General features: G+C 35.4%; 1 protein-coding gene across 13 annotated transcripts; it reads right to left on the bottom strand.

Moving 5' to 3' along the window:
* Window positions 1–1,261: 1,261 nt before the first annotated feature.
* On the bottom strand, window positions 1,262–8,854 carry LOC114309289 (uncharacterized). Of its 13 annotated transcripts, none has more exons than XM_082888531.1 (23): window positions 8,586–8,823; window positions 8,209–8,469; window positions 7,827–7,906; window positions 7,681–7,750; window positions 7,085–7,171; window positions 6,924–6,974; window positions 6,588–6,705; window positions 6,450–6,506; window positions 6,257–6,321; window positions 6,045–6,128; window positions 5,865–5,915; window positions 5,686–5,748; window positions 5,545–5,591; window positions 5,362–5,431; window positions 5,217–5,279; window positions 4,774–4,863; window positions 4,662–4,700; window positions 4,298–4,525; window positions 4,108–4,193; window positions 3,407–3,455; window positions 3,225–3,305; window positions 3,039–3,132; window positions 1,262–1,683 (listed from the first exon to the last, which is right to left on the bottom strand). In XM_082888531.1, exons 3-23 carry the CDS (start codon window positions 7,838–7,840, stop codon window positions 1,505–1,507), a joined length of 1,686 nt encoding a protein of 561 aa, XP_082744657.1. In that variant the 5' UTR covers window positions 7,841–7,906; window positions 8,209–8,469; window positions 8,586–8,823; the 3' UTR covers window positions 1,262–1,504. The 13 variants fall into 13 exon arrangements, 8 of the variants coding, with proteins under 8 accessions (XP_082744657.1, XP_028110797.1, XP_028110796.1 ...); XM_028254996.2 differs by having other exon boundaries at window positions 1,262–1,686; XR_003645727.2 differs by lacking the exon at window positions 7,681–7,750 and having other exon boundaries at window positions 4,298–4,518; window positions 8,586–8,854.
* Window positions 8,855–14,216: the final 5,362 nt, after the last annotated feature.

The raw sequence follows: 14,216 nt of genomic DNA on the forward strand, positions 1-14,216 counted from the left end.
GTTTTTTTTTTTTTTTTTTTTTATATTTGGAAATAGGAATTTTGAGTGTTTTTTTCCTGATTTTGATATAAATTTTTGAATTTTTGACACCTACAATGGTTCCTTCTCTCTTTCTTTTTTCCGTATTATTGTGGGTGTTTTTTTTCTTTAACTCTAGCTTTTGACAGTGTTCGGAGTTTGGCAACGATGACGGAGATTACGGGTTTGATGAAGATCTTGTTTTTCCAATTACATCTTAAGTAGATCAATTGTTTTTCCCAAATTGTAGTTTTTTTCTTTGACAACTTTGTTTTTCTTTTTTTTTTTTGGGTTTATAGCTTGTAGTTTTTATTAGATTGTTTATTTGGCCTTTTAAGTTTTTTTTTAATTTTTTTTTTTTGGTTAATCTGTATTTTTGTTTTATTAATAATAATATAATTACTTTCTCAAGCAAGGTAAAAGAGTCAAAAGAGCCACTCTTTCGGTGATTTCAGGTGACACTTCGACAATCCACTTTACATTTTTAAAGTATAGATCTCGACTTTTTATGTTCAAAAGAAGAGTTTTAAAAGTTTTCTCCTCAAATTTTAGCATAGATTTTTAATTTTTTGAGACTCATAATGGTTCTTCTCTCTCTCAAATCTTCTCCCATACCATTATGGGTATACTTCCTTCTTAACTCTAGTTTCTGACGGTATTCAATATCCGACGGCGAAATTGGTAACACCAATGAAGACAACATCAACAAGGACGATAAGCTTTCAATATCCGACGGCAGAATTAGTAACAACAATGAAGACAACATCAACAAGGACGATAAACTTTCAAACCGATCCTACTTTTCAAAATACATCTTTACAAAGATCGATAATTTTTCTTGACTCATAACTATTTTTTTGGCCAATTTATTTTTTATTTTTTTTGTTTATTTTTTATTTTGTTGGGATGGCCCTTGAGTTAGACCCATTTTTTAAACTCAGTAATGTATAAAAAGATGATTGATTGATAATTATCATTATTCTTTTCATTAAGGATATAATTAACTTGTAGTCCAGGGAGGAAAAGTATTGCTAAATTTATGTTCTGTTATTTCATATGCCACTACAAACCAAATTTCATGTGATTACAAGTAGAACCAATACAAAATACTTTCCCTTCATGGGCGTGATCCGTTGGACAGATTTTCCCCAGTCAAACCAAGCCCCCCACAAGAAAAGTCACAACCTAAACTTGCCAGATTGTTGACCTAAACAATCAAAACAGTGATAATATATATAAAATATAAAACTAATAAAAAGTTCATTGCTCCCTCATCAAAATTGCAATTTGCTGGTACATACAACAGGCTGTTCCGTTTAAAAAGACCGGAATCAAGCTCTATTCTATGAACTGAGTTCATCTGAGAGCTAGAACACCTAGTCACCTACCCAATACCAACTCAAAAAAGCTCCTAGCAAAATTGATAGGCCGCTCGGAAACAGAGAGGTCCGAGAGAGTAAAACGAACACAAAAATCCATTACCCTTTTAACAGTGAACACCATTCCCATTGCTATATACAACACCTAATGACCAATTGGGAGTCTTGTCTGCATTTCCATATTGGTGAGATTTTATTGCTGAAGTACCGTTGCTCATTGCAGTTGTCTTTGTCCCACTTTTCTTCAAGACAGCATCCAACTGCCCACATGCTGCTGCTATAAGCCCTACTTAAAACAAACATTTCATATACAAGAATTTGTGAGAAATACTTGCAATGTCAATGACCAACATTGAGGAAATGAGCATTAGTAGTTTATATGCCATGGGAAGGTTACAATTATGAAGTCGCAGTACTCATTTGAGATTTGTATATGGAGATATTTATATTTCTTTTCACATACAGAAATATGAAAGTCAGACTCGCGTAACAAGCCAAGGCCCCAAAGGGTCACTAACAAAATACCATTTCCTGTCAAAATGGATCCTTTATTTGTATTATCTGGTCTTTCAGAGAGTCTCTTTTAGATGATCCTTTGACTTTGTTTATGTTTCAAGTTGAAACAAATTACTATAATTCGTCCCCACCTACGGATTAGTCAACATTGCTCTTATTTTCATATTTGCCATTCCTTGCCTTAATTTTGTAAAATTTTAAACTAGAAAATACTTTTGAATTCCAAAGACTAGATAAAACCAAACCAAACCAAACCAAGCAGGATGCAGTTCAAACATAAAAGATACCTAGGGTATAATCCTCAGAGCTTGTTGTCAAGCACTTTCAATGAAAACACCATAACTACACTAGAAATTGTACATGGACTAAAATTCTGACCTTTATTAGAAAAATTCACGATGACATGAAAGAGCTCGAACTAAAGATGTCATGGGCAGAACTTAACTGGTTTAGCTTATTGGTTAGTACTTTATGCGTAGGACTACAAATTTAATTGGGTTGGGAGGGCGCAACTTGGTGCAAGAAAAATAACCAATCACTACAGATTAGATGGTGCAAGGGACAATAACAATAAACCCAAGGTCTCGTTTTTGAGTCATCCTTGTGGAATGTGGTATGCACACAACTTTTAAGTCCTTCAACCAGCTATTAAAGTCAGACCTTTGGTCACTGAATCAATGCTACAACCTACAAGGTTCACCTGCTCTCAAGTGAAAATAGTTGCTTATCTCTTACACATGCCATATAATAAATATATAAAACTATATATTTTGCATGTGTCCTCCAAGTGTCATGTCCTGCATTTTTTGAAAATTTCTGTGTTGATATGTCCATGTCATGTCATGTGCCTACGCTTCTTAGAACACAATATAAAGCAAATGTATCTCAGAATGTTCTGTTGGTCAGTATGGCAGCCTAATGATATTAATGACCATTAATCAGTGTCCCAGTGGTAAAAACCGTAACAGACGGTACAAAATATCACACAAGTATCAGATGAAACAAGAACAATTCCATCAATCTATACACATGGGAAGCCTAACATGAATGCACAATAACAGAAGGAAATTTTAGTGAATTCACATAGTTTCCTCGTCAGATGAATTTAAGATGACAGATAAATACCTAAGAAAAGAGCCGAAGGTTTCCCTGGTCTTGATTTGAACTCGGGATGGAATTGAACACCAACATAGAATGGATGGCTAGACAGTTCAACAATCTGCAGAACCATACACCAGTATGTACTTTAAACCAACAAAAGTAAACTAATTCAACAATTACCACGGTCAATTCTATGACCATGATATCTACCTCCATGCGTTGACCGCTTTCATCTTTGCCAGTAAAAGAGAGGCCAGCGTCTTCAAGTTGTGCTACCATATCAGGATTCACCTACACAAACAAAACTATTTCTCTAGCCGAAATACATACTGAATAGATTGGAACAATAAGTAAACAATGACTCTGTGACACTACTTGTGAATGGAAAATACCTCATATCTGTGTCGATGTCTCTCATCAATGAAGCTCTTATTGCCATATCTAGCAGAATCCATATTAAATCAATTAGCTAAGAGTGAGCATGTTAATTCAGCACACCTGTACTTAAATAACTTTCATATATATAAAGACACTCTGGAGATGCTCTTGCTCTCATAATACTTTCACTATTCATGCTTTTGCACTCACTTCCACTCCTGCTCTGTGAATTGGTCACTAAGGGTGCATTTGATATCAAAAGAATAATAATAGTTGTTTTCAAAGCAAGCTCTTCTTTAAATGGTTGTGAAGTTTGGTGCTTGTACTGATTTTGGAAATAAACAATGTCATTAAGGTCACATTGTAAGGTCATTAATGCAACTTAATTTCATTTGAGGGTAAAACCAATAATACAGTCAACCCACTCAACATTTAAAACTCCACCAACGGTCATCGACGGAAGGGTAAGCCCCTGACTATTTTAAAACAAGGGGGTCCAGCTGGCTGAATCCCAAACTTCAGCAGAGGACAGTGCAATTTTCCCTTAAAAAATCTTACTTCATAACAATTCAAAACGGAATTGTTTGAAGCATGTGTATCTTTCTATGTACTTGACTACATTACACTAACTCCAACAACATTCAACAGATGCATAATATATGTATGTGTGCGCACATGTGTAAGTTTCTATGCCACTATAGCCAAGTGTACTTACAGTTTTGCAGACAAGCAATCTGCAACCTGAAAATAAGTCCTCCTTGATCCAAGACGCATAGTGCCACCCATATGAGTTTTTGAACCCTGTTAATGGTACAAAGATCAGAATTCCAATGAAACAAACGGTAAAATGAGATAACTAATTAGAGCTATCCTACTCTACAGATCAAGTGCTAAGAGATATAAACCTCAGGCATAAATATAACACAAGGGTTGCTAGTGTTAGGATCAAACTCAGTGCTGTTTGCATCTTGCAGCCCAAGGACAGATCGAGTAAACTCAATGACAGCAATTTGCATTCCAAGGCATATTCCAAGAAATGGAATCTTGTTTTCGCGGGCATATTTTGCGGCAATAATTTTCCCTTGCACCCCTCTGTCGCCGAAACCCCCAGGAACAAGCACACCGTCTGCACCCTAAAAATAAAAGGCTTATTATAGAGCTAATAGAGAAACCTACTGCAACATAATAGTGAAATATGAACAACTAGATCCCTAGGAAAGCAATTGCACTCGGTTAATCCAAGGTTTCTAAACCCTAATCTATACAAACCTTCAATAAATTCCAAGCTGCTTTATAAGACTCAGGATTCTGCACAGAGAAAACATTTGTCAGGTGATATGAGACATAGAAACATGACTGGGAACTTGAAATTGATCATGACCTCTTTAGCCGTTGCATCTTCAAGATCACTGGATGGAATCCATTCGATAAAAAGTTTCATGTGGCAAGCAACAGAAGCATGCAACAGAGCCTACAAAGAGCATACCTTATAGATGAATCAGCAACAACATCAAACTTGCAAACTCACAAGCTACACCATGTATGGAAATGTATTAGATTAACATGCACGTATCCATATATCTTACATGTAAATGGAACACTAGAGAACAAAGCCTAAACATTTATTTCTGAATGTGATTTTGGAGATCTTTAGACATGCATTAGAACAAACATAGTGAATATATCTGTGTGCGCGAGCACACGTGTGTGTGTGTGAGAGAGAGAGAGAGAGAGAGAGACCAAACAGTTATTATCACTTCTCAAAACTAAAACCCAGATAATGAGACACACTTAATAAGACAAGACACAAATAGCTGATTTCACCTTTAGGACAGATAGGTAAGAATCTGAAAGGCCTGTATATTTTCCAACCATGGCAATTCTGACCTGTAAATTAAATGACATATCTCTTTATATTTTGGCAGCAAATAGTAGACAAATCTGAATCCAAAAAAAGCTAGTATCGTACAGGCTCATGCAACATGTCACTGAGTTCAGCCCTAGATTTCCATTCTACCAATGCAGGTTCATTGGCAACACTGCATGAAATAAACACATACATCACCATGCCAGCAAAAGACCAACAAATCAAATCCCAAAAAATCAAGCAAACACAAAAGATGAAAATAAGAATTAAGCTTATTAGACAAACCCTATAAGGTTCAGCGCTTTCAAGATTGCCTCATGTGCCTTCTGATCCTAATTGAGATGAAAAACACATAGCCAAGACTTGTTGTAAGAAATGGAAATTAGAGATGAGAATACGCTTCAAATCTATCACCGAATTGCTTACTTTTAAAAGCAAAGGAACATGCCAGATGTTGGACACGTCATAGAGTGAGATGATATTTTCTGCCTGGAAAACATGCAGGTTTAACAAAGTAGAAACTAGCAAGACAGATAAATAAATATGCCGAGGAATGTGCCAGCCAAAATTAAATAATTAAATAAAAATCCTTCAGACCAAAATACCGAAACATGGCAAAATTGACAAAGTTTTGCCTTCACATTTTCTTCAAGTTCCTGAAAATTGCATTGAGGTATCACGGGTCAAAAACATACACACAAAAAAGGTATGGAGTATGGACGTAAACAACACAATATACACATGTAAGGAGAGAGAGAGAGAGAGAGAGAGAGAAAGAGAGAGACCTTTGTGCTGCGGCAAGCTAAAATATTTGGTGTCAATCCCAGGCTTCTTAGTCCCCTAACACTGTGCTGAGTTGGTTTTGTTTTCTAAATGTGACACAAACTTCAGTCATATTATGACAACATTATTCACTTATTTTATTAATTGAATATAGAGACACCCCTGCATCAACCGGATAACTATAGTGCATAAAGTATGCATATTACAACTTTACCTGCTCACCAACGACACTCAAAACAGGTACCAAGCTGACATGTATCAAGCAAAAGTTGTCTGCACCTGAAAAGGGGAGAAATTTTGAAAAGAAATTAACCACTTTAAAGATCTGAAAGTAAGTTGATCATACAACTCATTTTGCTTTGACAAGTAGTAGGTTGCATTTGTGTTATAAGTTGAAGCATTCTTACCTACACGGTAGGAGAACTGTCCCAGAGCCTCAATGAATGGCATTGACTCAATGTCCCCTGCATCAGAGAACTACTTTTAGCTAACCAAAACAGTAAATCAACTAATTTTGCCACATCAAGACTTAGTGGTTAATCTACCTATAGTACCACCCAATTCAATGACACAAACATCAGCTGGACCTTCTTTACCGTCCACTGGAATCATGGCTACGCGTTCAATCCATTCTTGAATGGCATCTGTGATGTGTGGAACAACCTGCCCAAGGTAAATAAAATCTCAAAAACAGGGAATATGGATGCAAAGGGCCTGTTTGGTATTGCTTTCATTTTCAATATTTTTGTTTTTGTGTTCTCAGAAACTAAAAACAATAAAATGTATGAATGTACCCATCATTTTCATTTCTGTGCAAAAATAGTTCTCAAAAATTCTTAAGAGACCAAAGTTAAAATTTGTATTCAGCGGCAGAGAATAACCTGAACAGTTTTCCCCAAATAGTCTCCCCTTCGCTCCTTATCAATTACGGCCTATCACACAAGATGAAAAAGGTAATCAATAGAGTAAGCAAGGAACTTAAAAGAATCTCTAGCAACAGTTATATATGAAGATAAGGTCATGCCCAATTTAACCCACTTGCCTGATAAATTTTTCCAGTAGTGATATTATTGTCACGTGTCAACTTGATGTCTAGGAACCGCTCATAGTTTCCAAGGTCCAGGTCCACCTTCAAACAATATAGTATCATAGTTAATTAGCATTACATGAAAACTCCCCATTCTCCAACTCCATTTCATGCAAAAACATAAACTTCGTTTTAGATGCAAGACAATATGCACATATAGTAGCAAACTATTAAACCAAACTAATCTGTGTGTCCCAATCAAGTTCATTTAATTTATTTCATAAGGAAATCCATACAGAAGCCCACATATCATCTCAGCCAAAATTCCCAAAGCTACAGCAATTGCCAAAGCCAAAATTCCACATTTCATAATATTTGACTCTTTAGTTCTGTTTTTGTTCCCTGAAAATCAAATGTTGCCAAAGCCAAAATTCCACATTTCATAATATTTGACTCTTTAGTTCTGTTTTTGTTCCCTGAAAATCAAATGTTTAATTAAAAAACAAAAATAACTCAAATTTCATAGCACATCCTTAGTAACTAATTAGTAATGCAACACCACCAAAGTGACCAAGTTTCCAGTATATCATAGAATTGACAACTCAAATTACCAAATCTTCCTGCTGAGAACTCAAGAGGTCTGAACTTCCAGCAACAGCAAGAAAACAATAACCCGATACACTGAACATAAGAAATTACAATAAAAATATATGGAAAAGTGGATACGCAAGAGTAATATAAAGGGCACCTATTTTACCTCGCCGCCATCATCTAGAACAAACACTTCCCCATGCTCAAAAGGGGACATTGTTCCCGCATCAGTGTTCAAGTAAGGATCTGAATGAAAGAGCAAATTGTGAGATAGCAATAACTACTTCTTGTTTTCTCAAATTGGATTTTGTAATTTAACAAAAATGGAAGCACTAGTAACAAGACACAACATTGTGAACATTTCACAAGGGTAGTTGAAACAAAACGCTTCTTTCAAAGAAATTACAAACAAGAAGAAAACCCAGATTACCCAGCTAAGTTCTGTACATAATTCAAAGTAACAACAGTGTAAAAGAGCTATTTTTTTTTTTTTTTTTTTTTTTCAAAAAACCCACATTCAAGGAGTAAAAAGACTAAACGTGACTGACCAATCTTAATAGAAGTAACACGAAGCCCACAAGCCTTGAGAATGACACCAATGCTACTGGCAGTCACCCCTTTACCAAGACCACTAACTACGCCGCCTGTCACCAACACATACTTCATTTTTCTCTCTTTTTAGATGCAGAAGATGAAGATGATAATGATTTTGATTCTCTGCTCGACGACGATAATGATGATGATGATGATGATCTGATAAACCCAACTCAAATTAAGCCCCCTTTTCCCGCTGATGATTGATTGTACACCTATGGATTTTTTTAACAAAGATTTATAATTTTAAACTGAAAAATCGAGCATTGGGCATTTCGACATAAACAGAGTGGGTAAAAAAGAAAGAAAACAAAAGAGTAGGAAGACTAACTTCTTCTTCTTTGTCGAAATCGTGGTTTTATCAGCTGAAAAACTTTGGTTTTTGTATTTTGTTTCTTTGTTGTTGTTGTTTCTTGATAGGGGCGAATCACTACCGTGTGCTGTTGTGTATTGTATTCGAGTCTCGTCGTATGAGTCTGAGAGAGCGAGAGAGAGAGAGATGGAAAGTGAGCGAAGAATGGGAATTGGGTTGCTAGGGTTTATGGGGGGAAAGAATGGGAATTGGTGGGAGTAAGGAATTCGACCATGCTGAGTTTATATACAATGCATTTTGTAGCGATAAATTCAATAAAAAAAAAAGAAAAAATAAATAAAATGGATAAATTACAACCATACCCCTAAAATTACTTAAAATATGATTTATTTCTTATGATTTTAAAAATAATATTTCGTATTCTTATAATTTTAAAAATAATATTTCATCTTTTAAAATTTTTAATTTTATAATAAATATTTTTTTATTAATAAATTAAGAAAATAATTAATAATTTTTATTTATTTTAATTAATAATTTAAATTATTTTATTATTATATATGAAAATAATTAAAAATTTTATTTTTTAATTAATTTTATTAAATAAAAAATTTAACAATGATCTATTTAAAAAATTTCAAAGTATAAAAAATAATATGTATTTTAAATAAATTTTAAGTAATGTTTCATAAACTAGCCTAATAAAATTTATTTATTAATTTTTCAGGCTATCTATCTTATGCCGCTAGGGATGCGAACTTCTTCCATCCCGCCGCCGTTCCGCATTCCCGCTCCGGGTTTTCCCATCACCCTCGTCCAAATCCAAATAATTAATTAAGGCTTGATTTGGAATCTTTAAAAAAATATAAAAAGTTAAATAATTATTCAGTTTGCTTGTTTTTATTTTTCAGAAAATATTTTTCAGAAAATTCTACTTTTTTATTTTTCATATTTTTTTATTTTTACTGATTTTTTAAATATTTTAAGTAATTTTTTCACTTTTTAGACACACCTAACATAAATATACCTAAAAAGTAAAAAAATTCACTAAATACCAAAAATATAAAAAAATACAAGAATTCAATATATTTTTTGTATTTCTATGTATTTATTAATTTTTTAAAATATGTTTTCACAAATTTTTTACTTTTTAAATACATCTAACTAAGGTGCATCTAAAAAAGTAAAAAAAAATGTTTAAAATTTAAAAAATATTCACTAAAAACAAAAGAATACGAAAACCAAAAAACTTAATTTTCAAAAAATTTAATCTAGAAAATTCAAACCAAACACACTGATTACTATTCATAAAAAAATTATAAAAGAATTATTTTTATACAAAAAAGGTACAAATCAAGTTTGACGGGAGTTGCCTTTTGTTGATTTTGGTGAGAACAAATTACATAGGCGGAGGCAAGCTTAAGGATAATGTTGTTCGGCCCGTGGGGACCCATCACGGGTCTCATTTTGATAATATAAGCTGTTAATGTGTAAAACTCGTCGAGTACTATATGCTTGTAAAAAATCACGTTGATCGGATATTGCTAACTACATGATCAAATCAGTTTTGTATAAAAAAAGATGGTATTATAGTTAACGGTTGACAAAAATTTAAAGCGATCAAATAACTATCAATATTCGATCAACGTGATATTTTATAAACATATAGTACTCGATGAATTCTATACATTGAACGGTTCCGATTACCAAAACGAGTCCCGTGATGGCCCCACAAGTTGACATCACCTTCTAATTCAATGCCCGAAAAGGAGGCAAGTATATCCTATATGCTAGTCTGCCACGGCTCTGCCCAGCGTATGGCCTATTTCTTTCTCCCTTTTCATATACATTAAATTATATAATTTTTTAATATACATTTTTTTGTAAAAAGTCAAAAAATTATCCCAAATAATCATATTTTTTTTTTAATTTTTTAATCTAAAAAGTTAAAAAATACATTTATTTAAAATATCTAAACAATCCTTAAATAAATATATTACAATGACCACCGATTTTACTATTCTATCTATTTTATTATTGTTATGTATGAATTTAATTGTTAATATTGAATAAAAAATGTATGAGTGGTTGAAGTTATTCTTGGTACTGTGAATTTTGATAAGTACGGAATATTAAGCTCTATTTTGAAAAGATAGTAAAAGTGTTTTTTTGATTTTTAATTAAATTTTTGATTTTTTTAGATAAATGATTTAGAAAATTGGTACAAATTTATTTTTGATTTTTTTGATTAATATTTTTTTATGATATGAAATCATAATAAAATAACCAAACTACCCACATTCAATTTAAAATATTTACAACTTCATCCATATAGCACATTTTGACTCATGAGGAATAGAATTGTAATTTCACCCGTGACTGAAAACCAACTTCTCAAATGTCTTTAAATACAAAAAAGCCAACTTTTGACTGTTGTTATAAACCTAAAAAAGTGGCCAAAAACCAATTTCCCAAAACACCCCTGCGTCCTTGATTCAATATAAATTAGAAAGTTTCAACCTCAATTTTTGGGTATTATGAATCTTGATAAGTACGTAATATTAGATCCTTAATTTAATGGGAGTTCAATAGTTTTGATCTCAAATTTTTCAATATTGTGAATCTTAATAAGTACGAGATGTTAGATCCTTAATTCAATTGGGGGGGGGTTCGGGAGTCTCACCCTCATTTTTTTGGATATTTTGGTAATTTTCTTTGCTATTTCCATGTTACTTTAATTTTATTTTTATATATAAGGGGTGTCTTTTGTATTGAGTGAGAGAATTGTAATCATTTTCAAATCATGCTTTGTAGCAAAATTGTAGCAATCTTGAACACATCTAGAGTGAACCACATAATATGATTGTTTCGATTTTTGTTTTGTTTTGTTTTTCGGTTACAATGGGGGGCTTAAGCCAAACACACAAACTATAAGACCTATCAATCAGGCATCTCTTGCGTAAAAAATTGCTTCAGACTTGTCAACGTAACTTCTACCAATCTAAGTTGAGGATCACTTTATACTTACTACCTCCATTGCCATTTAATCTGCATAGCCATTTGCCTCGCAAGGAATATGGCTTATATGACACTCCTAATCTCTATCTAGGATCATCCGAATTTGAAGAGCTAAGTTGTGATCCAGATGGTTGGAGTTTGGTTCTTTACTGAGACATATTATTTCGCGATAATCTATTCCAATCTCGATTTGCTTCCAACCCCGATTTCTTGCCAAGTATAGTCCTTAGAGGATGGCCTATAATTCTCTCATTAGGGCTTGGGCTCAGGCTTGAGCTAAGATTCTTGAATGTAATTGTTTTGATCTGTATTGTCTTTCTTATCTGTTTTTTTCATTTCATCAATCCTAATTAGATGTATGTATGAAATTCCTAACACTTAATATACCAATATTTTGTTTGGCATGCTATTTTTTTAACAACAATAAAATGTGAATAGATTAACACTTGTGTAGCATTACATAGTAACACTTCCCCATTGTGTATATATACTTTTCACAATATGCACCTATGAAGATTTATACTGTGGGGATATATTTTCTGAGTACCAACACGTGGCAAGGTGACGCCGACGTGTCAGCCGAGGTGCCACGTGTCCTGGTCGTAACGCCGAGGTGATCTCGACAAGGCCGAGGTTATCTCCGCAGATATCGGAATCCGAGATAAAGCGAATAAAGAACAAGAGTCCTAAGACGAAGAGGAGACTTAACCAAGAAAAGGATAAAGCTCTTAGGGAGTTTATCTTTATCTCTTAAAGAGTCCAGAGTAAGCACTAAATTGGAGTTCATAGAAGTCATACTTCTAGTAGGACTTGGATTGAGTATATTATAAAAGAGAGGCACCCCCGTGGGTCTAAGGTATGCAATTTATGTTTTGAGTATTAAGTTTTGCACTTGATTATCTTTGAGAGATATACTGACTTGATCGTCGGAGTGCCTCCGGGTGGAAGAACCACCGCCGAAGCCTTTTCTTTCTGTTTCAGGTTGCTAAAGCCATCTATTCTGCTTGTGCTCTCCAGTTGATCACTAAGCAGGCAGTGTGGTCAGATTTTCACCCACACAATTTGGCGCTGTCTGTGGGAACGAAGGAAGAATAGATGGCCAGTAACGGAGAGCAGGAAAATATTGGGGATGACGCTCCCGCTGGGAGTGGCAGACCAATTGACCTTGACATTGAAGGAGACAACCACAATACAGAAGCCCGTGACCAGGGTCACAGAGAGAAAAACGTCATCCAGGAAGGCGACACGTCAAAAAGGACAGACCAAGGAAAGTACTACAATGAAGATAACCTCCAGGTATGGAGGGACAGATGCCTACGGAGGGATGAGGAAGTAAAAGAATTGGCAAACAAGTTGGCAGACTTTCAGTCAGTCGTCAACTTCATGATGCAGAATAATGTTATGCAGCCACCATACCCGCTGCAAGATATGCCAATGCCAGCAACCAACGCCCAGAAGGGCGGAAGAAAAACAATCCCCGACGTCCCGCAACATACCAGGAGCGGAAGACATTCTCACCGGCCTTCCAGGGAAGTCGGACAAGAAGAGCCAATGCAAGAGGAGTCCCGAAGGACGCACCACATGAAGAATCCAGAGCCCAAAGAACATCGGCATGTTCAAAGGCAAGCACTCTGCTTTGACACAACCCATGGAGAAAGATCCAAACGGGCCCACCATGAGGCCGAAAGCAGTGTACCAAAAAGACTAAAATCCATAGACAGCCGAGCTCCAGGGAGGAGTAAAGAAGACCTGAGGGACTACCTAAAAAGGAGGCAGCAGAATGTTGAAGCCGAGGTAAACTCCCCAGTAAAACTGAAGACAGCCTTCTCGGTGGAACTGGACAAATTCGAACCACCAAAGAGATTCAGTATGCCGAGGTTTCAAATTTATGATGGTAAGTCAGACCCAAACTTTCATGTTGGACTATACCTGAATTCAATGGCGTTATATAGCGGGAACGAGCCGTTGCTCTGCAAAGTATTCCTCTCATCCTTTGGGGAAATTGCATCTGATTGGTTCCATAAATTACCAAAGGGAAGCATAAAGACATGGGAAGGCCTGGCCGAGATGTTTGTGGCCAGGTTCGTGACCAACAAGCTGCAACCCCTGAGGGTTGATGCTTTGATGGCTCTAAGAATCACCAAGGTAGAAGGCCTTAGGGCCTATGCGAAGAGGTACTACGAGGTGTTCAACCGAATATCCGAATGCAACCAAGAGGTAGCGGTCGTGTCTTTCAAGAACGGCCTGAAAGATGACTGCCCGCTACGGAAGTCTTTGGCAAAAACATTGCCAAAAAGCAGGGAAGAACTCATGGCAAGAATTGAGAAGTATGCCAGAGCCGAAGAAGATACATCGGGAAACAAAGAGATAAAGCAAGAAAAGGGAAACGGCTCGCCGAAGCGAAGCCGAGGCAACAATGGGCCGACCAAACAAGAAACAGAGTTGAGAAATAAATAGGCGGTAACGACGGTATTCCGGATCCCAATCCATAAAGTCTTAGATCAGATTCGAAATCAACCTTATTTCAGGGCTCCGGCAAGAGCACCAGGGGAATTCATGGGAAGGAACGTTGGTAGACGTTGTGCCTACCACAATGAAGAAGGGCACCCAACTCAAGGTTGCAGAGCCTTG

This window comes from Camellia sinensis, chromosome 9 (genome assembly GCF_055761805.1).
Source record: "Camellia sinensis isolate YWXY chromosome 9, ASM5576180v1, whole genome shotgun sequence".
NCBI classification, from domain to species: domain Eukaryota; kingdom Viridiplantae; phylum Streptophyta; class Magnoliopsida; order Ericales; family Theaceae; genus Camellia; species Camellia sinensis.

Coding starts and splice junctions, on each gene's coding strand:
- LOC114309289 (XM_028254994.2), bottom strand. CDS start 8,326: ATGAAGTATGTGTTGGTGACAGGCGGCGTAGTTAGTGGTCTTGGTAAA. Junction 7,172..7,826: donor TTCTAGATGATGGCGGCGAG/GTAAAATAGGTG, acceptor TATTGTTTGAAG/GTGGACCTGGACCTTGGAAA. Junction 5,916..6,044: donor TAGCTTGCCGCAGCACAAAG/GTCTCTCTCTTT, acceptor TGCAATTTTCAG/GAACTTGAAGAAAATGTGAA.